The 27,088-nt window shown below is 40.0% G+C and overlaps 1 protein-coding gene across 1 annotated transcript in view; it reads right to left on the bottom strand.

Annotated features, from left to right (window-relative positions):
• LOC122800290 (vasodilator stimulated phosphoprotein) overlaps positions 1-27,088 on the bottom strand; it is a 1,035,406-nt gene that overhangs the window by 217,662 nt on the left and 790,656 nt on the right. Inside the window, exons 9-10 of the mRNA XM_044073000.1 lie at positions 12,067-12,212; positions 11,770-11,824 (exon numbers count right to left, since the gene is read on the bottom strand). Of these exons, the coding sequence (XP_043928935.1) occupies positions 11,770-11,824; positions 12,067-12,212 (201 nt within the window). The remainder of the gene's footprint in view (positions 1-11,769; positions 11,825-12,066; positions 12,213-27,088) is intronic.

Here is a 27,088-nt window from a genome sequence, read left to right as displayed (position 1 = left end):
TCTTGTATCCACTTTCCATTTAGATGAGCTCCCAAGCAATGTCTGAGGCATCTGTCGTTAGAATCTGACTGCGCCTCTGGCCGGGTCACAGAGAGTCCCTTGTTTAGGTGACATTCCTGAGCCCACCACAAAAATTCCTTTTGAATGCAAGGTATTATTTGAATGACAGTGTCCAAATCCTGGCAGTGCTGTGTCCATACATTTTGAGATACCATTGTAGCTTCCTCATATGCAGTTTGGCATTGGGAAGCACCAGAATACAAGATGCCATGAACCCTAAGGCTTGAAGGACTGTCCTTGCAGTCAGCCCGGACTGAAGAGATAGTTGATGGAAGTAACTGGAAAGACTCTTTTGTTTGTCCGGGGTTAAAAAGGCCATCTGGGCTGCTGTATTCAGTCTCACACCCAGAAAGCACATGTCTTGAGAGGGTACTAGACTGGACTTTATTTCGTTCACAGAATACCCTAGGCATCTTAGCACTGCTATAACATATTCCAGATGCTGTAGAAGGTCTTCCTTTTCTTGAGCCAGAATCAGGCAATCGTCCAAGTAAGGATAGATTTGAATTCCTTGTAGCCTGAAGTAAGCTATCACTGGAGCCAGAACCTTTGTGAATACTCTGGGCAGTAGATAAGCCAAAGGGCAATGCAGAGAACTGATAATGAGAATTTCCAGCTCGAAACGCAGATACTTTCTGCAACTTAGTCTTATAGGCACATGAAGGTAAGCTTCCTTGAGATCTAAAGTTACCATCCAGTGATCTTTGCCCAGCAGAGGTAAAAGCTGTTGTAACGTCAACATCTTGAACTTTGGAATGTCCAGATAAGTGTTGAGGATAGATAAATCCAAAATTGGTCTCCACGTGTTCCCCTTTTTGGTACTAGGAACAGGCGAGAATAAAATCCTAGGCCCCTTTCTGATACAGGAACTGGCTGAATGGCCCCTATTTGGAGTAACTGAGAAATTTGCTTGTGAGCCTCTGTCCTTTGTGGAGGAGGAATGTCTGGCATGGCTTTGAAAGGGGGCACTGTATGGAAGTAAGCCCTGTAACCGTGGTGAATGATATGCAACCCCCATCTGTCTTGGGTAATTAAATCCCAATTTTCTTTGAAAAGAGACAGTCTTCCTCCCAACGGAGCTGCCAGGCGAGAATCTACTGGCAGCTGAAAAGGCAGGTCATTGGGTCTGTTTACGAAAGGACTGACCCCTGCCCTCACCAGAAGTCTGAGCAGGTGAACTCCCTGTTCTAGGCCTAAACGAACCTTGGGCTCTGCCCCTACCACGTCTAGACCTACCCCTAGACTGGGAATCATAAGCAGGATATGTCCATCCCTTAGTAGGCCAATTTCTACTAAACTTGGAGGCTGCACCTGCAAAAATCTTTAACAGTTTGCATAGACTTAGCTTTGTCCTCCATTTTCTTTAAAACTGCTTCCACAGGTGAACCAAACAACACATCAGACTGTAAAGGAGCATCCAAAATCCTTGTCTTAACATGCTCAGCTAAAGTCTGATCCCTCAACCAGGCATGCCTGCGAAGAACAGAACTAGTGGCAGCCACCCTCGAGGAGGCCTGTACAGCATCAAAACCACATTGCAAAGAATGCTTACCCACTTGTTTAGACACATGAACTAAATCCAGCAACTCTTTACACTCAATACCTTCCGCCAAAGCATCCACCTTAGATTTCAATTGTGAAAGGAGATAATTTTGATATTTTAGCATGTGAAACTGACAATTCAACGCCTCATGGCTAAAGTGGAAGAAGTATACACTTTCTTTCCCCATCTATCCAAAGCCCTTGCCTCTTTATCAGTGGGAACAGGATTTTTAACAACAGAGGCCTTAACACCTTTAGGTCCCTGAGAAACAGTTTCGGGTCTGCCCTAGGACTCTTAAAAGATACTTATGAGCTTCAGGCACCCTATAGTACCTATCAGGTTTAACAGGGGCAGGAGGCAAAGAATCAGGATTCAGGAAGCCTCTGCAAAACATCTTCCACCACATTCAACACAGGAGGTATAGCTAAGGCCTATGCTGGGGTAAAACAAGAATTCCTAAGCCTTTTCCTGGAATCAGAGTAATCTTGGCCTTCCCATTTAAAGTGTTCCCTCATGGAATGCAGAGTCTCTGAAAATGAAAAATCCTCAGGAGGAGAAGCTGAAGGAGTAGAATCATCCACATCAGAATCAGAATAAGGAGGATACTCTTGCAAGTCTTCAGCAGAAGACTCAGAAGCCTCTGAACACTGTTCAAAACTCTCAAACTCAGGTTCCACCCTAGGCCTCTTATCAGGAGGGGCATAGAACCTCTAATCATAGTAATCAAATCTTCTGCCATTTTAAGCATATGTTTCTTAGGCACAGAACCTGAAGTGCTAGGAGAAGCCCCCACTGAAGCTAAACTTGGCCTACCTCTCAAAGAAGTTTTGGAAACAGAAGGAGAGGCTCTAACTACCTTGGGAAGAGAGGGAAGAACAGTTACCTGAGAAGCCCCTTCAGCCTGGCCTACCTCCTGAGAAGGCACATCCTGTAACAGTAAAGTCTCTGCCTGAGACTCCAAAGAAACTCCTGGCAAAACCTCTGGCTCCACTGAGCCTTCTAAAGAACCGACGTCTGGGACTGCCGGTTCATCAACCCTAGGCTTTGCTGGTATTCCCTATGAGGTATCTGTTTCCCACAAGAAATACAGTTATTCACTTTTTCTGACATCCGGTTAAATACTGAGGCAAGAAAAAACCAAAAATGTTCCCAACGGGTACTTAGCCAACTTTGATTCGGTCTGAAACTCCGACTTCAGAAAATTTCAGAACGCCAACCTGCACTCGCAAAACTGCTTCTGCATCGGACCATGCGGCAAAAAAGACTGAGGATATGGCGTCGGTCATGCGCATTAGTACCCTGACGTACTGACGTCAGTCTAATGCGCCTGACCGACGCCAGCTTATACTTTGGTATTCGGGCCGACTGGACAGCGGACTACCCAATAGTTAGGACTGCAGCAATGTGGAACGAAGAACATCACAGGAACCCCCTCAGGTCCAGGTGAGCGTGACCCACCGCCACCACTAACACTCTGGGGGGCTGGTGGTGGGACCAAAAGAGCAGGGCAGTGGAATGAAAAAATTGGCTCCCAGCCCAGCCAAAAGTGAGATAGAGATGGATCTGGCCATTTTATGGTTATGCACGATCCTTGAGATCTAATGCATCCAATTGTCTTTCCCTATGAAGGGAAGTATAGACTGAAGCGTGACCATCCAAAACTTCTTTCTTTACGTACTGGTTAAGTCTGTTGAGGTCCAATATAGGTCTCCAGTCCCCCGTCTTCTTTGGAACCAAAACGAATCTTGAGGAAGTTCTGGATCCTGTCTGGTCTTCTGGGACTGGTTGGATGACTTTCTTTCTTAGCAACTTTTGGACCTCTATTCTTGCCTGTTCCCTGTAACTGGATGGAATGTCCGAAATTTTTCTTATGATTTGGGGGTGGGGGGGGTGGCGAACGGAATAAAATACCCTATGAAAATGACACTTTTACTTGAAGGGCTCCGCGAAGGAACACAAGTGCATCCAGGAATGTCTACTAAGAGCAACTCCTGTACCCGCTGCCCTATTCATTCCTTCAGCTGCATAGGATACGAGGCGCAAGGATGAGTTGACAACAGAATTTAGGGTAGCAAGCTGGGCAACAACTTTGTCGGAAGCTCCTGCAGCTACTGTACCCTGAAGAGCATCTCCCAAATCCTTAAGGAGATCTTTTTACAACCTGGTAAAATGGGTCAAATAGTTTAGCGAACAGAGAGCAAAGGTCGCTGAACTAAATATTTTCTTCCCATATCTATCCATAATCCTAGAGTCCTTGTTACAAGGCTGGCTAGACGAGGAAGTCTCAGACATTTCCTTTTTGGTGGCCGTCACCACTATTATGGCATCAACCGGAACACCTTTAGTTAAGAATGTTTTGTCAAGGGGGGCAGAAATGAATTTATTAGGCCTCCTAGGGACAGGCTCCATAGTATCCAGAGACTCCCACGCCCTTCGTGAGACCAGCTGCATCAGCTCATCAAAGGGCAGAGACACCCAAGAGGTGGAGGGCTGAGACCCGAAAGCCTTCACGAGAATGGACTCATCCTCAGTAGGGCTTTTGGACTGCCAGTCACCCCTCTGCCTAAGGATCTCAAGTATCTCAATGAAGGAGATATCTTCAGAGGGGGACCCTTCTGACTCATCTAAGTCAGTATCTGATGTAAGAGGCTCCTATGGGGAGTCTGTGCGTTTCCTCTTGCATAATCTCTTCCTGGGAACCCCATCAGTGGGAGCTTCTGGTAATGTCTCAGAAGAGCAGGGGCCACCCAATGGGGCTTCCGGAGGCTCTGGGTCTCTATGCTTAGTAAGGACATGTGAGGCAGAAGCAGACACAGGCACTTTAGGGGAGAAGGAAGGCAGACCTAAGGTCGAGGATATCCTTTCAATATCAATGGTTTCTTCGGATCCGTTGGCTCCCTTGCATCGGAGCAGAGGTGCTTTCGATGCCATGAGGAGAGTCATGTCTCCTAGGATATCCTCGACCTTAGGTCTGCCTTCCTTCTCCCCTAAAGTGCCTGTGTCTGCTTCTGCCTCACATGTCCTTACTAAGCATAGAGACCCAGAGCCTCCGGAAGCCCCATTGGGTGGCCCCTGCTCTTCTGAGACATTACCAGAAGCTCCCACTGATGGGGTTCCCAGGAAGAGATTATGCAAGAGGAAACGCACAGACTCCCCATAGGAGCCTCTTACATCAGATACTGACTTAGATGAGTCAGAAGGGTCCCCCTCTGAGGATATCTCCTTCATTGAGATACTTGAGATCCTTAGGCAGAGGGGTGACTGGCAGTCCAAAAGCCCTACTGAGGATGAGTCCATTCTCGTGAAGGCTTTCGGGTCTCAGCCCTCCACCTCTTGGGTGTCTCTGCCCTTCGATGAGCTGATGCAGCTGGTCTCTGGATACTATGGAGCCTGTCCCTAGGAGGCCTAATAAATTCATTTCTGCCCCCCTTGACAAAACATTCTTAACTAAAGGTGTTCCGGTTGATGCCATAATAGTGGCGACGGCCACCAAAAAGGAAATGTCTGAGACTTCCTCGTCTAGCCATCCTCGTAACAAGGACTCTAGGATTATGGATAGATATGGGAAGAAAATATTTAGTTCAGCGACCTTTGCTCTCTGTTCGCTAAACTATTTGACCCATTTTACCAGGTTGTAAAAAGATCTCCTTAAGGATTTGGGAGATGCTCTTCAGGGTACAGTAGCTGCAGGAGCTTCCGACAAAGTTGTTGCCCAGCTTGCTACCCTAAATTCTATTGTCAACTCATCCATGCGCCTCGTATCCTATGCAGCTGATGGAATGAGTAGGGCAGCGGGTACAGGAGTTGCTCTTAGTAGACATTCCTGGATGCACTTGTGTTCCTTCGCGGAGCCCTTCAAGTAAAAGCACTGGGCAGTGAGCTCCAAGCCCGAGGTAGGAGCCAAGATCATCAGAGTCAAGGCCCCGAAAGGCAAAGTTGGAACTGACAAGTCTGTCCGACTGTCCTCCCCAGACCAGACCAGAGAGGGTCAGCTCCTAGAGTCCTCGACAGGCAGAGGATGTCAGAGTACATGGAGCTGAAGACACTGGAGCAGGTGTCGGCTCCGAGTGTTCCACTAACATCAGGTCTGCCTCCTCTGGGTCCAAAGGATCAGCATGGCTTGGAGGAAGAATAGTTAAAATTGGTGCAATGGTCTTTGGCTCCGAAGCCATTTGGGTTGAACCCGATAACATTTTGGCTAATGCCAGTGCCGATAACAGCTTCTGTACCACATATGATCCACGTCCAGATCAAACAGGCTGACAGATGATCGAGAGGATCATACTGAAGGTGGTACTGACTGGAGAATTGGACTCTTCCGCGCAGTTCCAAGACTAGGGACAGGCTCCGAAAGGCAAAGACTGTCGGATCCGAGGGCAGTGGAGCTGAAGTCGAAGACTTCTTTGATTTTTTTTTTAGTCTAACATCTTGGAAGACTTTGAAAACCTGCTGGAACCATCCTGGTCACTCAAAGCTTCCTGAAATGAAGGCTTCAACAAGCCTCTATCGATTAGTTTCCTCTTTCTTTCCTGCAGGACCCTAGAGAAGGAATGACAAATGGCACAACTGTCTTGCAAATGCAGAGCCCCTAGACAATAAACACAACGTGGCTGTCTGTAACATACATTTTTTGGCCACACTTTGGGAACTTTTTGAACTCAGACTTAGGGTGCTTATCTTGGTCAGCCATAACAATGAGAGAAAGAAATTACTGTTAACACAAAAAAATTACAACAGTAATTTCTCACAGAATCCTGGAATAATGCAGACTAAATCACAGAGTAGAAACTTTCTACATAAGCCTTAAATAAAAGCAGGCTAAAATCACACACAATAACAAGTATAAATGTGATATCACACAAGCAGACTATGCAAAAAAAAAAGGATAGCTGCTGAGAAACAACAACCTTATCTAAAGCAAGCAATGTTTACTGTTAATTTTAACATTTATAAAAACTAAGCCTTATCTAAAAATACAGAAGGCCAGACAGACCACACAACAAATCTAAGTGACTGACTAAGAAATGTGACAAAGGTCACTGAATAACACACAGCAATCTGAAAAATAAACAATAACCTTATCTAGGTTATCCAAGGTTTACTGTACTAAGCCTATCTATAAAAAGCAGAAGGCTAGACAGACCACACTAACTAGAGAAACTACTACTAAACCAGGCCTAAAAAAGGCTAACTAGAAATTTATAAACAGTAAATGGGAAGGGAAAATGCACTGAAAAGCTATAAGAGCTTTATCAACAATCCTAACTATCTAAATATTTTAACTAGCAAAATATTTTTTTTACAAGATATTAATGAAAAAGCAGCTTATCTGGCCCAAGCTAAATCAGAGCCTCCTATCTGTTGCAGTGGCAAACTAGATCTGAGGTAATTAACAGGTACATCATGGGATAGGGACTTGGCCTCGAGCTACTTGAAGACCTTGAGCTTTGCAATTGGCCATATCGGAGCCAAGGGATCGGTTCCAAACCCATAAGTAAAGAATGAACAATGAGATTGAACAACTTCACATTAGGTGTTATTGAATAAATTTATTCTGACCAAAGCTGTTATTTTATCATTAAAACAGACTAAGAGAGAATTCATATCCCAATGTTTCAAGTTTTATACAATCATAAATCATATGCTGCCGGTCAGCTTTAAAATTTAGTTTACATCTCCTGCATACTATGTCTTTTTATTATAGATTAATTCAACTTTATTTGGTGTTATAAAGGTTCTATGTGAAAACTTCCAAGAGAATATCCTCCATTGTTGCTTTATCTCTGTTACTATATTCACTACCTCTAATATAGTTAAGTTTGGATTTTGATTTCCATTTTCTAGTAATTGCTTTTTTGGCAGCCACCACAATTAGACACAGCAAGGCCTTACCATGTCTAGGCAATTCTGATTCTGTATCATAGCTCAGAAAAATCTCCCTTGTTACATCAACCCTGAGGAAAAAGTCTCTGCAGTCTACTTGGGGTATAAAAATAACTATGTAAACAATTCCAAGCAAAAATCCTAAATCTTCTAGACTTTGTTGCATATTTGGGATACATACATACACCCTCAGGATAGCCTCCACTTAGTGATGAAATAGTTTTAGAAGACTGGAGTATTAGTTTTTGTATCATCTTTACTTGAGGAGTTATTAAAAAGTCTAAAACAATATCAAAAGCTTTCTCTGTGACATACTGTTGACTCCTTAAGTACCTTGTATACTTAAGACAGTAGTCCCTTACCAATTATACTCTTGTGCATTAAGTAAATCAATGAATGTGGGGAAATAATTTCTAACCATTGGTTGCATGAGATTAAGCTTATGTTCAACTAATTGTCTACAATTCTGAATTTCTAACAATTCTTGCTTAACTCAAACTTATTAATGATAATGTCAACATTATGCAACTTCCCATTGTCTAGTAATTGATACCAGTATAACAGGTTTCTGTCTTTATATGTAGTCGTTAAGTTAAATGTATTAACACTATTTTGAGTATAGGCAATTGGAAATACAAAGAAATTCCATGCTTTATATTCAGGGTTCCCGAAAATATAATAAAAAAGTTAACGTTTTTATTTTCTATAAAATAGTTTTTACTAACCAATAAAATTTATTAGCACAGTACAGTCAATTATCCGAAACGTCAATTATCTGAACGCAGCCTTCCAAAGTTTTTGGGTAGGGAAAATCATAAAGACTGAATATGCAAACGTTGTACATTTTTACTTGTGCATTTGAGCTTGTATCCCGCTCGTATGTGAAAAAAATATTCTTTACTGTTCACTGGAATCACAGAATGGTTGAAAAGTGTATTCCTCGAATGCAGAAAAAACACAAGATTTTAGAAGTTTCTTATCCAGTTCAATTATCTGTTTCATTATCTGAACAGTTTGATTATCTGAACTACCCTATACTAGGGTCCCAATTAGTTTGGATAATAGAGACTCTACTGTAGCTATTTCAGAAAGATATGATTTTGTTAAATTACTGGATTTACATCAAATACCTCCCTGAATATCTTTCCATTTGGCATTATAATTTACCCATGAAACTACTGTCTTAACAGTTGGGGATAAGGCATATAGTTCTAAATCTGGAAGACCAATACCATTCTATGTCCAATCTCTAATGTGATTGTTTAAAGCCCATCTAGCTGGTTAGGAAACCATAAAAATCTCAGAAACAAAGAATTATACTCTTTGGGACTGGTAGGGATAAAGATTGCATTATGTACAGAATTTTAGGAAGGATAATCATTTTAATTAAGGAGAGTCTCTCTTCCATAGTGAAAAAAAAATATTCCATTTACTAAGTTTGTTTTATGGAATTTAAGTTATTATTATAATTAAGGATTCTTATATCTTTATTATCAGACAAAATTATCCCCAAATAAGTGATTTTACCAGCTTTCACAATGTATTAATGTCATTTATCTATTGTATTAATATTATAATTAAAAGGTAGTATGTCAAGTCATATTTTCATTAAAATTCAGTCCCGATTTCTTCTGGAATATTTCTATTGCTTGGAGTACAATAAGAAAAGAACTGCAGTCAAAGTTAATAGGATATCATCTGCAAATAATCATGTTTTAGGAATTAAATCATTATTTATTAGTATGCCTTTGACGTTTTCATTTTATCTTATATAATTTGCAAAATATTCCATAATTAGAGTAAAAAGCAACTGGGACGAGGGACAACATGGCTCAGTACCTTTAGTAATCATTATTGATTGGGAAGTATAGGAGCCTATCTTAATATGTGCAAGTTTTCATAGAGGATTGATCAATTGTAAGAAACTGAAAAATTACATTCCTCCAGTACTAATAGTAAGTACTCCCAAGTTAACCAAATCAAATGCACTACTGATCTCCAGACTAACCTGTTAGCTCTTTTTTTAATTTACTAGTATATCAATTATTGACAGTATTCTCTTGATATTATCATAAGCGTTCCTGTTCATTACAAATTCAGTCTGATTGTTGTTCATCAACACTGGCAGAAATGATTTTATTCTAGAGGCAGAGACTGCCATGAATATGCCAGGAATATTTTATAATCTACATTTAATAATGAAAGCGGACTATATGAACAACAGTGTTCAGTCCTTGTCAGGTTTTAAAACTGGGTATATATTGGGGTGCATTTCCAGGATGGTGGTACCTTTGTGAGTCCTTCAAGTATTGAAAATACCTCTAGTAAAATACTCAAAACATCCCTAGCCATCATTTTGTATAGTTCAGGTATTACACAATCATTTTCAGGTGCCTTACTGGGGTTTCAATTAATTTGAATTGTGCCTGGACATTGACATAGGCCTGCCAGTTATTTTTATTGATCCTCTGACAGTCTAAGTAGATATTTTTTTATAAATGTTGTAATTAGATCTTGTGTATCCTTTGTTGGTGTCTGTTGATTAATCTTATTAAAATGAGACCTGAAAACTTCCAGAATACCTTCTATTTCAGTAACCTTTTTACTACTAGAGAATTCTTTGATGTGGTTAGATTTAACAATCATTTTTGTTCTAGTAGCCAATTCATGCATAGATTCAGGATTTATGGAATAATTGCTTAATTTAATCTTTTATAAATTTATCATAGTTTTATGTTGTAAAACTTCTAAGCTATTTTAAGCTATTTCTTACGTTATTTCCTTTTTGACTAATTTTAACTAATCAATTTTCTCCTGTACATTTATCAGTTCTTTGTCCCATTGTTTGTACACCAATCTGTAATTTTGCCAAAAAAGTATGCTTCTAAAGAGTCCCTTACAAAAATCTCTAAGGTGTTACCTGTATGACTAATTTCAATAAACATTTCAATTTCTTTATTAAAGAACTCATTAAAGTCTTTCATATTGGTTGTATATGCAGAAATCCTTTTAATTGGGATGTTAATACTGGAAATCAATATAACTTCATATGTTATTGCTTTATGACCTGACAGTGGGCAAGAGATTACTTTAACATCATCTATTCTACTAGTCATCTCATCGGAGACATAATACTCTGTCTGTGATAGTGTCCCATGCCTGTGTGAGAAATCTGTAAGTAAGAGCGAGTCTGATACTGAAAACTCATTTGTCTCTCTCATATTATATAGATCAGTGAGATTCTTGAGGTTCATCTTAAAGTTCTGTCTTCTACACCAAGTTCTGTCTTCTACACCAGGCACACACTCAAGTTTTAAGTAATAATTTTTAAGCTCTACTACCTGAAAGCCTCCCTTCAAACCCCATAAACACACACACACATACATACATACACACATACATATACTCCCTGCTGCACATCTGTGGAGTAAATGATATGCAAAGAAACTGTGAATTAATGTTGGTGCAGAAGGAGAAATCTCCATGGCAATGTCTCTCCATAAAGCAATTCTCAGGTTCCAGACTGAGGAAGTGTACTAGACAAGTTTAATCCTCATATGCAGCTGACACTAACCAAATGGTAGGAAATTTCATGAAGAAAGGCAGTGCAATTAGACTTATTTCTAATGACAGATAAACAAAAGGGGGTGAACAGCAAACTAATAAATGTCTAAAGAATGTGAAGGCAGGGGTACGTCTATACTCTGAGCTGACTTTAAAACCTGATTTATTGACAAATTAACTAGAGTAAACTCTCGCTTAACTGGTACCCATGGGTATTGGCAGATGCTGGTTAAGTGTAGTTTCTGTTTTGAAATTTTTGATGGACTTGCATGGCGGCATATGAGCCAATCAAAAATCACAAAGCAGAGCTTCTTTTGCTCAATGCGGGCTGTTCCACATTGAACAGAAGAGGCTCTGCTTTGTGTTTTTTTATTGGCTCGTTTACAGGCAAACGAACAAATAGAAAATTGCAAAACTGAGCCTCTTCTGTACAATGTGGAACAGCAGGCTATTCTGCATTGAACATAAGATGCTCCACTTTGCCATTTTTGATTGGCTCATACGCCAGCATACCAGCCAGTCAAAAATCTCAAAGCACTGAGTAGAAGTGGCTCCGCTTTGAGACTTTTGATTGGCACGTATGCTGGCATATGAGCCAATCAAAAATGCTAGTTGCTTGGGAGTGCCAGTTGCTTGAGTTTCGGATAATGGGGACTTTACTGTAACATGTTTATTCATGTTACTACTGGTTCGGTCACAGAAATTGCACTACAACTTACACTGGGAGGTTCATCCTCCTTCTTTGGTGCAGCAGGCTTGTCAGTGGCTTTCCTCCTGAAGAAAGAAAGAAAAACAGAAAATGAGTCATTATTATAAAGACCAACTTAGTGAAACAGACTACAAATGAGTAAGACTACAAATGAATGAGGGTACCCCACCCATTCAGTTTCCAATGTTCCAACCCTGAGAAGAAATCCTACTGCTTTTGAATATAAGCTTTTTCAGAAGCAGACAGCTAAAGTATTCATGTATACATGTGTTTTGCAGAAGCAAAATACAAAACTGCATTGCCTTACCGTCTTGCCAGCATTGCGCTCATTTCTTCCATGAGGCCACCGCCACCACCTCCAGAAGTACTACCACCTCCTCCACTACTACGAGTGGCATCATTTCTGCCTGTTGACACAGGACTGGAACCACCCACTGGGGTACTTTCTTCTACCTGATCAACAGCAAGACAGGAAAATGAACTACTTCAAAATGTAGTGGGGGATTACAGTGATTCAGTTTGATTTAACAAGATTCAACACATCAAGCAATTAATTTCAGAAAGAATCATTAAATCAACTACTGAATCCATAAAACATTAAATGCTTCAAAAGAAAAGCAACTATATTGTGTACAGACATCCTCAAACAGAGCATGGAGCATAAAATAACCAAGGATAGGAGGCACAGTTAGGTTTACGAAAATACATAATATAAACAAAAACAAATATGAAAACATATTCAGTTAATTGGGGAAATGGCCAAAATCATGATAAACAAACAATGCTGACATAAAAAAGGTACATGCCAACATTTAATGCAACTGTAGATCTTGGAGTGAAGACCTTGTAGCTATAATTACTGTTGATTCTACAATTATTTCTGCTCCAGCAGTCTTTAACTTAAGCTTCAGCATCAGGAACAGCTAGACAGGAGGTGGCAAAGCCTCTCAGGGAAGGTCCTGTGATACGAACCCTGCACACAAAAATGAAAATGGGAGGATGGCAGGGAAATGCATACACCTGCAGCAGCATCTTGTGAATCATTAACACGTACATGGTGTTCACCAAACCAGCAAATTAAAAACAGAGGGGCTTCTGCAAAACTATGAAAAAAGCCATAGTTCAGAACTCAAGGCTTTTTATAGCAGCCTTTACTGAGAAACGTCAAATGAATAAATGGGGTCAATATTCAACCAGTTATTAATGCTCTGGGCCCACTTTTTTCCCTTTCATGAACAGACCTTGCTTCAGGACGCTAAATCCACATAGCACGGCTTGGTTAGAGATGTACTAGATCCTAGGAGCAGAGGTCACTAAAGCATGACCATTTCTAAAAGCTGTCAAGGATACAGTCACTCAAGACTGAGATAAGCACAACCCTCATACTTTAGCAGAAACACTACAGTGTGCTAACCAGTTTGAACACATTTGCTAGGAAAAATGACCTACCCTCATCTCCATTTGGGAAAGAAAATACAATTGGGCAAAATGCCCAACAAACTCTTCCCATGACAGTACCAAATCTTATTGCACATTCTTGTGCTAAGGTAAGAAAACGAAGTATGTCATTTGGCAAGACCTTCTCTAACAGTGATTTCTAAATATATCTACTCAGTCGTTAGACAAACCCAGAGGAGGAGGAGGTGGTGTAAAATGAGTTAAAACTACTTCCTCCTGTGATAATGATGTAGTGCCTGCTGTGCCAGGGGGAGTAGGCCAGTGCATGTATAACATATGCCAGCATAGCTAGCTGGAGTTTTGTAAACAATTCTAAGTAATTTGAATATCAAACTGTTTTCGTAAATTTAGTTGTGTTAAAAATGTATCAACAGTGGGTCTTGCTGAACAGAAAAGAAATATACATGTATGTCAGACTGTACTGTTGTAACTGATGAATTGTATACATTTTAACAGAGGATACTGGAAGGGAAGGGGTTAAGCTCAGTTCAGCTAATCTTAAGAAAAATAGCCTGAAATTAAATGACTTGGTTTAGGCCATAAATATTTTATCTCACAGGTCTGAATGCAGCAACAGCCACAATGTTTGTGAAAAGCCTGGGCTTGAATCCTGCTCTATTGTCCTTAGCAGTGAACTAACTGCTACCCTGGGGTACCACAAAATGGCTTGTTAGTTTCTGCAGGAAACGTGGTAGTCTTGGAATTGTTTAACAGTTTCCAAACGCTGTAATAAACCTCAACTAAAGTTGTGTGTGTGTGTGTGTGTGTGTACTGTGACATCAGTGCCAGATCCTGGTCAGTTTCTAGTGAGAGGGTGATGTGGGCACCACAGTGCCAGGTGACCAGATGTGATGTCATTCTACAGCCATCACTGAAATTGTACTTGAATACTAGCGACAGATGTCAGGACTGTACTCTGTTTGGACCTGACAAGCCACTCATCCACTTTCATCTTGTCTTGCAGTAACCAGGGAATAGTGATTCTTCAGTCAGTTAAAAAAATATATAGTGAGATTAGTTAAATGTTTTTTTCTGCATCTGTCTTGAGACTTTCCATATGCATTTTTTTATAGTTCCTGTGATTGAAACTTTGTTTATTGTAAACAGATGCTCAATATTTTCATGTTTTTATTATTTATATCTAAACCTATCATCGTAGCTGGGTCTTTTAGAAAATATTTATCCTTTGAGAGTACTTGCATTTATTTAGTGGCACTATGGTTCCATGTTCCAGAAAGTCTTCCTGCTTGGTTAAACACTACCATTTGTATAAGTATTAATTTTAATTGTAATTTGGTACCCTGGTATGAACCTTTAAGTAGCTGGCATTGGGTGTTCTGGTGACAGCAAATATACCTTATAGTCTGGGTGGAGGTGGCAGAGTGGGTAAGCTGTGCCAGCCTTTCCCATGTGTGTGCGAGCGTGTGTGAGAAAAACAAATCACAAACTGTGTGTGTGTGTGTGTGTCTTTGAACAGGGACACAGAGCACTGATTTCACAGACAGCTTGGTGGAGGACTTAGCTTGCAACAACTGGCTAAGGGCTCAGCTCTATAGTGATCAGTGGGGAGTCTTATTTGAGGCCTGGAGAGGAAGCCCAGCCCTAGGACTGGGGTGTGGATTCTCTGTGTGCTCTTAAGGGAAGCTGGACTTGGTGCAGAGGGCTGCATCTGAAAATACTGTATGTGTCTACTTTTCTCAAAGTGAACGGTCCTAACTGCTATCAGTGGTAAGGATTGAGGCTCCCTGCTCCAGAAGAGGGACATCACACCACCCACTTCTCTGATTTCAAAATTCAGTCAATGAGCAAACTGTGCAGCCCTGATCTAACAAAATGCCAATTACAATAAGCTTGCAACATTCCCAGACTCATTATTTTGGGTTGTGAAAACAGATAGATTTCCCCATAAAATAAAAGCAAACAATTACTTAAAACAATAGTAATATATGTTTACTCATAAACCCGAGGTAGGAACTGTCAAAAACTGGTTTAATAGTTATAAAAATGAGGTACTTTCTACATGCAAAGCTGGAGTCAGCTGATGGAGGACTAAGTTTAGCCCAAGTGTATCCCAAAGGTGGAATCGACCGCTGAGGTGTTATAGGAAAGGGATGTCTGAAAGTCCTTTTCTTGTTCAGATAAAAGGGTCTCTAACTCCTTTGAATTCCCTTTCCAGGATACTGAAGGAATGAAAACCCTAAACCTTAGCTCATGACAGAGGAGCTGGCACTCACTAAATGCCTGAAGGCTTATAAGTGATTCTGGCAAAAATAAAGGGTCATATAACAGGATTCTGTCACTCAGGAAGTGGTAGTGGGGCAGGACAGTACAGCATGAGATCTGACACTGATATTAGCCCATATTCTCTATGGGTAGAGGCCTACAACTGAGAAAAGGAAAGACCAGCCACCAGTGAGTTGATGGTTTCTAATACTTGGCTCTGCTCTGTGAATTTGAGGAAGCATTCCTGAATCTAACTAGTGAATTTTATTGGACTTGGGGGTGAACTGGGGACAAGACTATAATGCAATCACTCAGCATGTATCCATGGGGCAAGCCAGGTATGAATCTGAATGCATAACCACAGGACTGATTGTACTGATAAGGGAAAGCACTTCCAAGATAGCTGCATGGAATGCACCTATGAAGCATCTTGTCATTATCTCATGATGGGCGTAAGACTGACCTACCCATAACAGAAAGGGTATTAGTGACATATGCAAGGTCATGAGCAGATATGGTGCAAGTAGGCTGTGTCCTCAGATTCCCTTACTCCTCTAAGGTTACTCTGACCTCTGCTAAAGATTATGTTAGGAATCCTCCTTGCTGGTCTCTATGACTAAGCAGCTTCCAACACTGGCAAGTTTCAGCTGTCTGAGCTGGGCTTTGATTTCCTCACTTCTCAGTACAATACAATATGCCTGGTGGTAAAGCTAACAATTATGGCACTACTTAACATGGTGGTCAGCAATATGCTTGGTATACAAGCAATATACAGAAAGAGAGAGAGAGAGACAGAGAAAGAGAGAGAGAGAGACAGAGAAAGAGAGTGTGTGTGTGTGTGTGTGTGTGTGTGTGTGTGTGTGTGTGTGTGTGCCTGAGGTTATGAACGAATGACAAGCATGTTCCATTTGCCCATTCAAATCCCTGAGTTGACTGCATAGAGTGGAAGCTGTCACCCAGGCAGCCATCAAGGAAAGTTTTCCTCTGATCACCTCAATCCCTCCCCCTTGGTGCTGACATGTGTACTTAGGTGTACAAGGAATACTACCATTGCTTGTCGAGGCTACCTCATGCATGAGAGCTGATGGAGGCACATGCACACCAGTGGTCCAGTATTGCTGCATGTCATATTTCTCTCTCTCCTGCAAGTACCTATATTACATTAGACTGGACCACCTACCTCCCTGTGGATGGGCAAGCCATTTTTAGCCACCCACTCAACCTTATTCTCCAGCACTTCACTGCCCAGGATGGGTGGGTTGCAATCACAGCTCTATTACTTTCTACCATGTAGCTTGCCAAAAGTGCAACAACTTTTATGCTCAGTATTAGGATCAAGAGCCAGACTGTGGGAGCAGCAGAAAACAACTGAGGAGCACATGGGCTAGGTCTGCTCTCTTAGCCTGATGCATGATGCTGTGCACAAATCACTGAACCTGGGGTGAAAAACAAAGGCAAAACAGATACAGCACATAAAACGACCAAAAGTTATTACTACATAAGGTTTTTGAATTCAGGTCAACTTCTTTGCATGTAGGAGACTAAGTCTCTAACATACGTAGCACTGAACGCAACAGTTTCAGGGGGAGTCTTTTTTGGATGAGACAGATTTCATGCTCTCCACAACAGCTGTGACATAACGCAATGACCTGCAACTGTCTTGGGGAGACAGTCCGTCACTGAAGGCCTGAAATGAAGAGTATCCATCAAATATTTTAAACACAACCTGCAATGAGTTAAAGTTCTGCCTTACACCAAATCACAGACACTGATGGTGAAACAACTGAGGCTAAAATCATGATCTCTAAAGACAGAGAGACACATTGAGGCAACACAAATGGACACCCACTTCTTATCTGGTCCTGTAAATGATTCTAGTACAAGGCTTATTAACAATTTGAGCTGATGACCATGATAAATCTGGTGACTGAATCAACACTACCAGAATTACCAAACCCTCAGATGGAGGATAGCCCCCTATCTATAGTACTGGAGCCCCCAACAGCTGAACCTAAACAATCTTTGGGAAGGTCAGTACTTTTAGGGCTTAAAGATAGGCTTATCCTTACCCTGAAGTGATACTTTAAGTCTTGGCATTTCACACAGAACTTCAAACAGTAAAGTATCATTGGAACTAGAGGAAACTAGAATCTTTCATATCTGTTTATGGAGTGTCAACTTACCCAGGGGAAACCGAAACCTAGGTACAATGGGATTTTTTCAGATTGTACATGACTCAAATTTCATAGCTTACCAAATTCATAAAGACCACATTCCAGCTTTCCTAAGCCAGCCTAAGTTTTAGGAGGCAGCAGGAACAGCAATTTGCTGTCAGCCAGGATGTAAAATTGCCCTGAAATGTGGATCTTCATCAGAAAAACATGGCAGCAGTTGACAGTCCTTCCTAAAGAGGATTAAAGGAAAGTTTTCACATATTGCTCAAGTACCACACTGTCAGATTGTTCAAACTCACCATGAAATGCTTAGGCTTCAAGAGTATCCACAGAAACTAGAAACACAACCCACAGCTAAAGAACCACTGACATGACTAATGATCTAGCACTAAAGCAGACCACAGCTGGCCTTGACATCTAGCTACGAGTGAAATCTTAACTAATGTGTTAAGAAAAACAAAACTATTCTCCTAATAAAGCAAAAAAAAATGTCCAGTGCCTTAAAAGACAAGACAACACACAATGGTTTATTCAACATGTTCATCTACCAAAGCAAATGAATAGATTGGAGAAAGGAAATTCACCCCGGAGATCACGTCAGTCGCCCTGCTAGACAGGGGTCCAGGGAAGTAAATAGTGTGGGAAGAAATAGCCAGGAAATTATGACTAGGCTTGTATAGGCCCCAAGGCCGATAGCCTAGTACCAACCTATGAACCAAGCCTTGAACAAAAACCACTAAAATTGCTGTGTTTTGTTTTGGAATGACTTCTTTTTTTATTAGGGAAACTATTCTCGAGGCCAAGATAATTCACACTGATGAATGGTGGCAAGAATCGAACATCAGTAACATACAAGAAAATGAATGGTGGCTCTGTAGTACTGGCAATGCAAAGTCTACTACAGAAAACACGTGCAGGTAGGTCAATGCACCATAAACGTGGTAGTAGGCATGAGGCCCAAAATATAACAGAGGACATTATTGCACCCTGTTCTGACACACTGCACAGGACACCAAACTCTCTGAGCTCTAGTTATCTCTACATTGGGAAGCAAGGTATGCATATGACATGTCTACTTTGCTCCGAGGAACGAGATGCAGTGAACCAAATATACACGCTACTTTTCATAACAGAGGGTAAAAACGCACAAGAGACTGCCTAAAGGGATACTTTGTTTCAAAAACTCTTGGAAGGTTATGCCATCAGCTAACCAGTCTTGTGGCACAGGAAAAAGTAGGGAAGTCTGAAACTATAGGGCCAATGCAACCTCATCTTGTACATAGCCTGGGAAACATCTTCAAAGGCTAGGATAAGCCATAAAGCATCACTCTATGGGCCAGATTCAATAAAGTCTACACTAAGTGTACACTGTTCTGAGTGAACAGGCAACACAGACATAACACCCACCTTTTTCCTCCTAATTTTAGTTTTCCTACTGATACTCTCGCAGCTTTAAAAACTGACAATGATTCACAAAAGTTACCACAAAGTGTAGATTACATGTACAGTTAGTGTAATTTTTCTGAGTGACTAGAAATCACAAAAAAAAAATGTGATAAGAACTTTATTGAATACATATTGTGTACACATAGTGTAGGCTTTACTGAATCTGGTCCTATAATTAAAATCCTGCCTTCCCTTCATCTGGAAAGTACAGCAACATGTGTTCTTCCCAAATTCTGTTCAGAATCCATCATGCCTATCGGCACCTTTCAAAACTCTTTTGCCAACAGTGACAGCAGTTTGCATTGTGCCACTGCAAAAATGTTAGAGAAATGGAAATATTAAAAATATTCAAATTTTAGATTGGCCTGAATGCTGTTAATCTAAAAAAATCAGGGGAAAGACAGAATTAAACCTTCTTTCACTGGATTATCTGACCAAATTGTGTAAAAAGTTATCCTGTCCAAAACAGACAGTTCAAGCAGTTCATCACATAGCTAACAGAATACTGTATCATATTACCTACAAGAAGTTTCTCCCTCAATAGGTCTTTGACTAGGTTAAGCCTTCCACCTACAAGATCCAGCATCTGTGGTTGTGCATGCCCCATAATGGCATATGCAATGTTCTGGCTACAATAAGCATATATATTCCAACAGCCAGTCAGTCTACCCTCAGCTACCAAGAAAACTCATGTGGAGCTAGGCCAACATACCAGAAACAATGTAGCAGTCATGAGGCCCAAAATATGACAGAAAACATTACTGCACCCTGTTCTGACACTTTGTACAGGGCACCAACTCTCTGAGCTCTCAACCTCAACAGCAAGGTGGACCTGTTATATGCATATCTTACATGCAAATCAAGAAATTACAATGAGATTAGTAACCAATACCTGTACTGCAAAGAAGCAATATAAAACCATATTTGAATGCTTTACAAGGAAATCCAATAGTAACTGTTGGGGGGGGGGGGTAAACCTAACCCATCAAACAGGGTTCCTCTGTAAATCAGCAGATACACAAACATTTGTGTTACATCAGACACTGAGAAGCCTTACTGTAGGAGCCTCTGCTCAAAAAAATTCCCCAGAGTAGCCAACATGGTGGAAGAAACTATATGGCAAGTTAAGGACAACGGTTTAGAAGGTGAATCTTTCAAACACAGTCATACCAAAGAAACCCGATTCTTGTAGGCATAGACAACAATAACTGTTGAAGTCATACCCAAGGATAATGTGGCCATAGTATACATGTCTACAATGCATGTAATCTTGTCAAAGCACTGGAAACAGACACTAACTGCAGCATTCACCGGAGTATGGTACACTATTTGATTATGAAAGATGGCAGTCCATGTGGAAAGGGAATTCTGGGCAGCTGTGAGTCCTTATCATCAAGCAGTAAAGGAAACAAAAATCTAGCCCACCGACCTAAAGGCATGCCCACAAGTCCTGCACATGCTTTGGATTAAGCTGGTCATAGAGAAATTTAAAAAACAGAATAACAAGTTTTAAGAACATTGTACATGCTTTGTGTTGCATTTACTCTTTCATATATGTTGACTTCATCTGATTAATAACTGCTATCCAGAACTGATGCACTATAAAAGAATATGACATTATTTAAATAACTTTTTTTCTTATTTTGCGTTTGTTCTTTCTTGTTAATATTTTGACTTAATTTGATGTATGGCTATATTTCCTGGCCAGAGACTGAAAATGGTCCAGATGGTTTAGTGCACTACCCCAATTAGCGCACACTTATGCATGCGTACACATCAAACAAAACTTAAAATGGGAATATACTTCCAGTATGTGAAGAGCTCACTCTTACGTGGTTTATTCTCCAGCACAAAAAATAAGGAGCTGACTGGACTAGTTTATGGAAATTTCACAAACCACTTATGGAAGAATTTCTGGAAGAAATGTGGGTCTTAGAATACAAAAGGATCTAAAACTCCAAGATTCTATGGACAGACATGGTGATCCACCTGAAGCGACATTTTACAGAAATTAACTTCATTCCATTAAGCTAGCAAGCTCAAATGCTAGATGGATAAGCCTCTCAACGTTTGTCATGAAGATTAGGTCCTACGAGACAGAGGTACTCCTTTAAGGAACTGTATGACCAAGCTGATGGGCGATCCTGCCCCTAACAAAACAACATGATTAGCATCAACTCCAAAGCGCAGCCAGACAGACAAAGCCTTGATTGTAACCTAGAAGGCCCAGGACTGATGATAGCACAGAGGATCTAACACTAGCTCATCCTTCCTGGGTGGGAGGAAGGCAGGCCTGCCTTTACATGACTAACACCCACTGCAGAAAGGTATTCTGGTATGCAGCAAAAGGGCCAAGACATTTGTGCAAACCAAGCTTGTATATTTGCCAAAGAAAGCATTAAAACTTTTTTTTGTAATTCCACAGTTCTGTGATATAAGAAACAGAATTCTAGATGTATACTAACAATGACTTAAATGCAATTATGAAAAGCGTTAGTGACAATGGCTCGGAGTAAAAATAACTGCAAGGAAAGAAAGACAGCTGTATTATTTTTTTTTGTAAAGGAAGAAACAGTCATATTCAAAGCTTAATGCTCATAGGTGGCACAAACAAACTGTGCGTACTTAACATGATTAATTTCAGTACACATTAGACCATTTCAAGCAGACTAATAGATTCCAATCAGATGAGATGATGGATGCTTGACATCCGATAACAGGAAAGTAAACAGAGAGAAAGAATGAATGAATGTACTGGCCTGGAATGTTGACTCAAACTAGGAAGTTCAGAGTTGTGTCATATGAAATTCATATGATAAGAGCAATTCAAGGGAAAACAAGCAAGCATTCCTTGGTACAGTGCCATATACCCCAAATGTGCAGATTACTATTCTAAATATCCCAAAATAAATGAATACAAGAAGTGCAACTGTGATTAGTATGTTAAAATTTAATCTCAAGACACAAACGCACTAGAAAAAACAAGAATTCAGATGCGTGTAAGAGGAGGATTTCGGACATTTGCTGTTCAGTCCACACTATACACAGTCAGAGAAAGAGTCAAACAGATAAAGGGAGAGAACTACTCTAAGTGAAGAATTTCATAAAGCAAGAGTAGCAGTAAGTTTAAATGCTCCGTAGCCAGGTTTCAATCTCTTAAACAGCTCACTTGTCAAAAAGCAGATTTTTTTAACCAACTTACCTACTTTAACTACATTACTGATGCAATACAATCAACAGAGTAAAAGACATGTTAGAAGCAGAAACAGAAATCCTATAATGACAGAAACTGAATATTACAGATCTACAAGCTTAAGACAGTAACACTACAAAAGCCATGAGAAAGTGTGTTGACAGAAGCTGAATAGTTGGACAAGTAGATGAACAATGATCCACTGTAACTCAAAGGAAGGAAGGCTGTACAAGAGGAATCAAAGACATCTGTAAAGGGCAGATATCTTAAAGTCAAAGGAAGACGAATCAAGTGAGAACTGTGATAGGCATGAGCCACACATAGGGGCAAAATGTCTTCACTTACACCAGAACCACAGGGCGAGTCCCTCCACTTTCAACAGCTGCCGAATGAACCCTTAAACTGCTGCCAGAGTAGCAATGACGCAATCGTTCACAATGGTGTTTCAGAGGTAACTGCAAGCTCAGGCAGCTGGAAAAAGAATTTGAGTAATAAATTGTCTGTTTTCAGGCTGCTCACACTTGAAGCGAACATGGAAATGCCCATGAGTGTTTGATGCATACCAATCAACTTTTTTCATCATGAATTTTTCGATACAGCCAAAAAATAACAGGAGAATGAAGGCTCAAAACCAGTGAATTTTTAACAATTACTTACTTATTCATTTAAAATTTTAACAGAACAGGTTTTGCTTTTTCTGAAGAACAGAAGGATGAAACTTATGTCTGGCATTAGTAACAGACTACAATCCTTTCGCATACCTCTCAACTTTTGCTTAAGAATTCTGGTCAAAGCTAAAATTAATGGTGCAGGGGGACAAAAATCAGGAACAGATTTTAAATATTGCTCTTGTAAACTTAGAAAGCTGCTAGAACAACAGGTTTTGTATCAGTATGCATCTTCTAAATATATCCTAACTGTTCATATTTACAACATAATAAATAAAATAAATAAATTAATTAAGCCAGAGGTCCCCCACCCCCGAAGCCATCAGCATCTAGATGCTCAGAGTTGCATTTCGGAGATGAACTGAATTAAAATGGTGGATAAAGAAAAAGAAATTCATTCTTAACCTTCAGTTTTTCTTCCTGCATCCTTTTACCACGCCCTAAAGCTGCAAAGACTGCAGTGTAATTAATGTGCAGGAAACAAAACCATAAAGGTGATAATTTGGAGAATGCTAGGGCCTCAGAAGCAAAGGTATTCCAGATGCTGTGGGGTATAATTTAGATATTTTTTCACCAGCCTTTTGGTACAATTATGGCATGGACAAAAATCATGACTAACTACATAAATTGTCATTTTTTTAATGATCAAAGTTGATCAAAAAAAAGTTTCCAACAAACTGAGAAGATAAATACTTGCAAAAAAGTCACATCTTCAGTGTCTACTTTTCTGCCAAATAAACGATAGTCACCTTCTGTGTATCCTTCTGGTGTAAGATTGGGATGATAGTGAATGAATAAATTACCTTACTCATATTTTAAACTGTGGCTGTAACACACCATACAGATTGCCTCTTCAACCCCCATCCTGACCCCTAAAAGATAGCTACCATCTGTGTACTCATCTCAGAACCAAAACCAGTAACATATTTTAACTTTCTGATCACCAATATATATATACACACAAATTTATATATAAATTTATATATATATATATATATATATATACATATACATATTCACAATATGCCAACTTATTTCTACCTTCCAAACTTGGCCACCTGTATACACGTTTGATATGTGATTGTGAGAAAAGAGAAAAAAAACATCACAGTTGTATTCTAGCCAGTTGCTCCTATACAGTACACTGCCCCTACAAAAGCTATAGTGATGTTGTGTGCATACCTGTGAGTTATGATTGTGTAGAAAGGTAAAGAAACAATGACCACATTGTCAAATCCTCACAAAAAACACAGTGACCATCTGTGCATACATCTGAAGTTTAATTGTGAGGAAAATTTGAGAAATAATGACCACACTTTCCCCCAGTCCCAAACAAGTAATACTGATCTTCTGTGTTTACCTGTGAGGTTTGATTGTGATGTGGATTTAAAAAAAAAATCATCTCACTATTCCCAGGCCCAACCACTCCCACACAAACGTTATAGCAACCTTTTGTGCATATGTCTGAAAATTGCCTGTTGTAGGAAAGATGGGTCCAGGCCAGAAACCTGTGTCTCACTTCTACAACCTGGGTTTTGGACTTTGCCAGCATCTATATGCTCTGTGATGCATTTTGTGTTTTATTTTTGAAAGATGACTTGCAGTGTATGGATCACTGTGATTATGCTCTGAATTTGGGGAAAAGACATGCTTGCTAAGCATCATTCTGACACTGGAAAGGTTCTTAACAAGCTTTTATTAAAGTACCTCTTACTACCATTATGCACTAGTCACAGACTAGAGCAATAAAAGCAATCAACGGTCACCACAAAAGACCAGTGGGAAGCTCTAAAGTCTGACTGAATGGTTTAAGTGTGAATGAAGTGTTTAACAGCTTTCCACCACTCTTCTGTGGTGATTGCTCTCTGTGCGACAACAGTAACTGTGTTACAACACTTTTTTCTCTTTTACATATAGGGCTACTGAATCAAATACCATGCAGGTGTAACACTACCTTCATTTGTTTGTTTTTATGAAATGTCTGCAGTCATTCCAAATGTAACTCAGTACTTACACTATATACCTAGTGTCATGTATATGCTTCTGTTATGGATATAAACCACTAAAAACCTGCCCTTTTAGATCACTTAATGCCCCTTTTTCCTTCTGCCCCTGTAGCCCTCAGCAGCTTTCAGCATCCATGAATGTCTCAAAGGAAAATCTGACTGGCATGAGCTGTCCCAAAGAATGATCAGAGAATAGTCTTATTAAATATTCTTAATCAGGAACACCAGTGAAGAAATCAAACAAATGTGTGAACTGTTTAAATGCTGATCACAATAAAGATCAAAAAGTTAAATTTATTTAAATGTCCCTTGAATGTCTGCAAAAATATTTGATATAGAAAAATCAATGACATGGCTAGTGTAAAGCTAAGGTCAATTCAAAACAATTAGTGTAACAATTACTGCAACTTTACAGTGTGTGCACACGCATACATTACACACACAAAAAACATACACAGAGAATTATGAGAGTCTCCAATTGTAATCATATTATGTGCTTGAGACATGGATGCCAGGAAATTTACCTGAAAACCAAAGCTTGATTGGTAAATCTTGGCATCTATGTCAAGAACACAATGTAAGGTTTCGACTGGAAACCCGGTCGTAACCGTTTGGGGTGCATGGAGCGTCATCTGCTTTCAGTAGTAGTGGTTACAAAAAAAAAAAAATGTTTTGATAGCTTTCAAAGTCATAAAGCAAGTTAGCATCGTCAGAAAGAGTAACATGTCTTAAATCAGGGACAGATTACCTGCACAGACAGTAGGCAGAAAGATAGCTGTTTTGAATTCTGCTGCTGTCATTTTGCAGGCCAGTATTGGCAGGTTTTTCTGCCTAGCACAATATCTCATCTTTGCAGCTTAAGCAGGGGTGCTTAACAATTAAGATCAGGTCTTGCACTACGGAAGTAATTAACTTGTTTGTGTTTTTTTGCGATATCCGGGTATAATCACTATGCTCCATGCACTACATACATTTTATAGCTACAAAAGAAGGAAAGATAATGTATAGCAAGTACACTAATGCGTAGCTACAGGAACACTGGCATGTCATGCAGTACAAATAGTTTCCTTGAAAGCAGACCGCTTAATAAAGAACAGAAATCCAGTGTCTCTTGTGTAGTGAGCACTGTAACAAATATTCATATGGTAAATACAAGATCCAAATCAGCTGCCACAGCAATATCAGGGATTTAGCCACTTGGAAAAAAAGTTTATCAGATATCTTTGCTTGATTATGGCTTCTCCATTCAAATCTTGACAATACCAATGCTTAGTAAAACAGCCATTTCAAAAGGGAAACAAATGTGCTTAAGCTCAGTAGCAGGCAATGACTGACTACTGGTAAACATGGAAGGAAAAACAAAAACAGCCCAAGAACAAAAAAATAGATGAAGTCATAATGGACAGCAACATCAGACAGCTGGACATGGCCATGGACTGGGGAACAACTAGTCAAAATCAGGGATCTCTGAGACAGGTCATGATACTCAGCATGCTGAAAAGACTGAAGTAGAAGGTTCTACTTCATCCAACACGACAATTTACACTTGCAGTTACATACATGACAAATGAATGACTTCCTCGCTTTTAGCATTTAGAACCTCTGAGAGTCTGTATGGCAGTCTGGTGGGAAATCTGCATAAGTATGCAGGCTGCAAGGTGTAGCCAGCTGTCATCTCAGCTGTGCATGTGTGTGTGTGTATGAGAGAGAAAGAGGGAAGGGGGAGGGACAGAGACCTTTTTAGTAAATACTTGTATCATATTTCCTGTATCACTACGGAAGACTGTCAGAAACCATGCCCTTATAAGCCAATAAGATGCACAATATACCGAGTTTTGATAATTCTGCTTTTTGTTCTCTAAACTTTGTGTTGAGGTATGGAATCAGAAGGAATTCCACAAAGGCAGAGATAAACACCCCATATCAAAGGATAGGGAACATGTCCACCATTATCTCTTTCACTGCTGCACCAACAAAAATAACAGCAATACCATGTCCTCCCAAACATGAGGCTATGTTGATCTCTGGATCACTTTTTTTTTTTTTTTTTTTAAATAAAAATGAGAGATACCAGGCAAAGCCTTGAAATTCACAGTTCCAGCAGAGACTGAGTGGTTACAAGAAAGCTACCAATTCATTCACTTGTCAGGGAATTGAACTG

Source organism: Protopterus annectens, chromosome 1.part0, assembly GCF_019279795.1.
Source record: "Protopterus annectens isolate FY-2018-M chromosome 1.part0, PAN1.0, whole genome shotgun sequence".
Lineage (NCBI taxonomy): Eukaryota > Metazoa > Chordata > Ceratodontiformes > Protopteridae > Protopterus > Protopterus annectens.
Note: the sequence above shows the minus strand (reverse complement) of the source record. Positions and strands in the feature narration are given on the sequence as shown.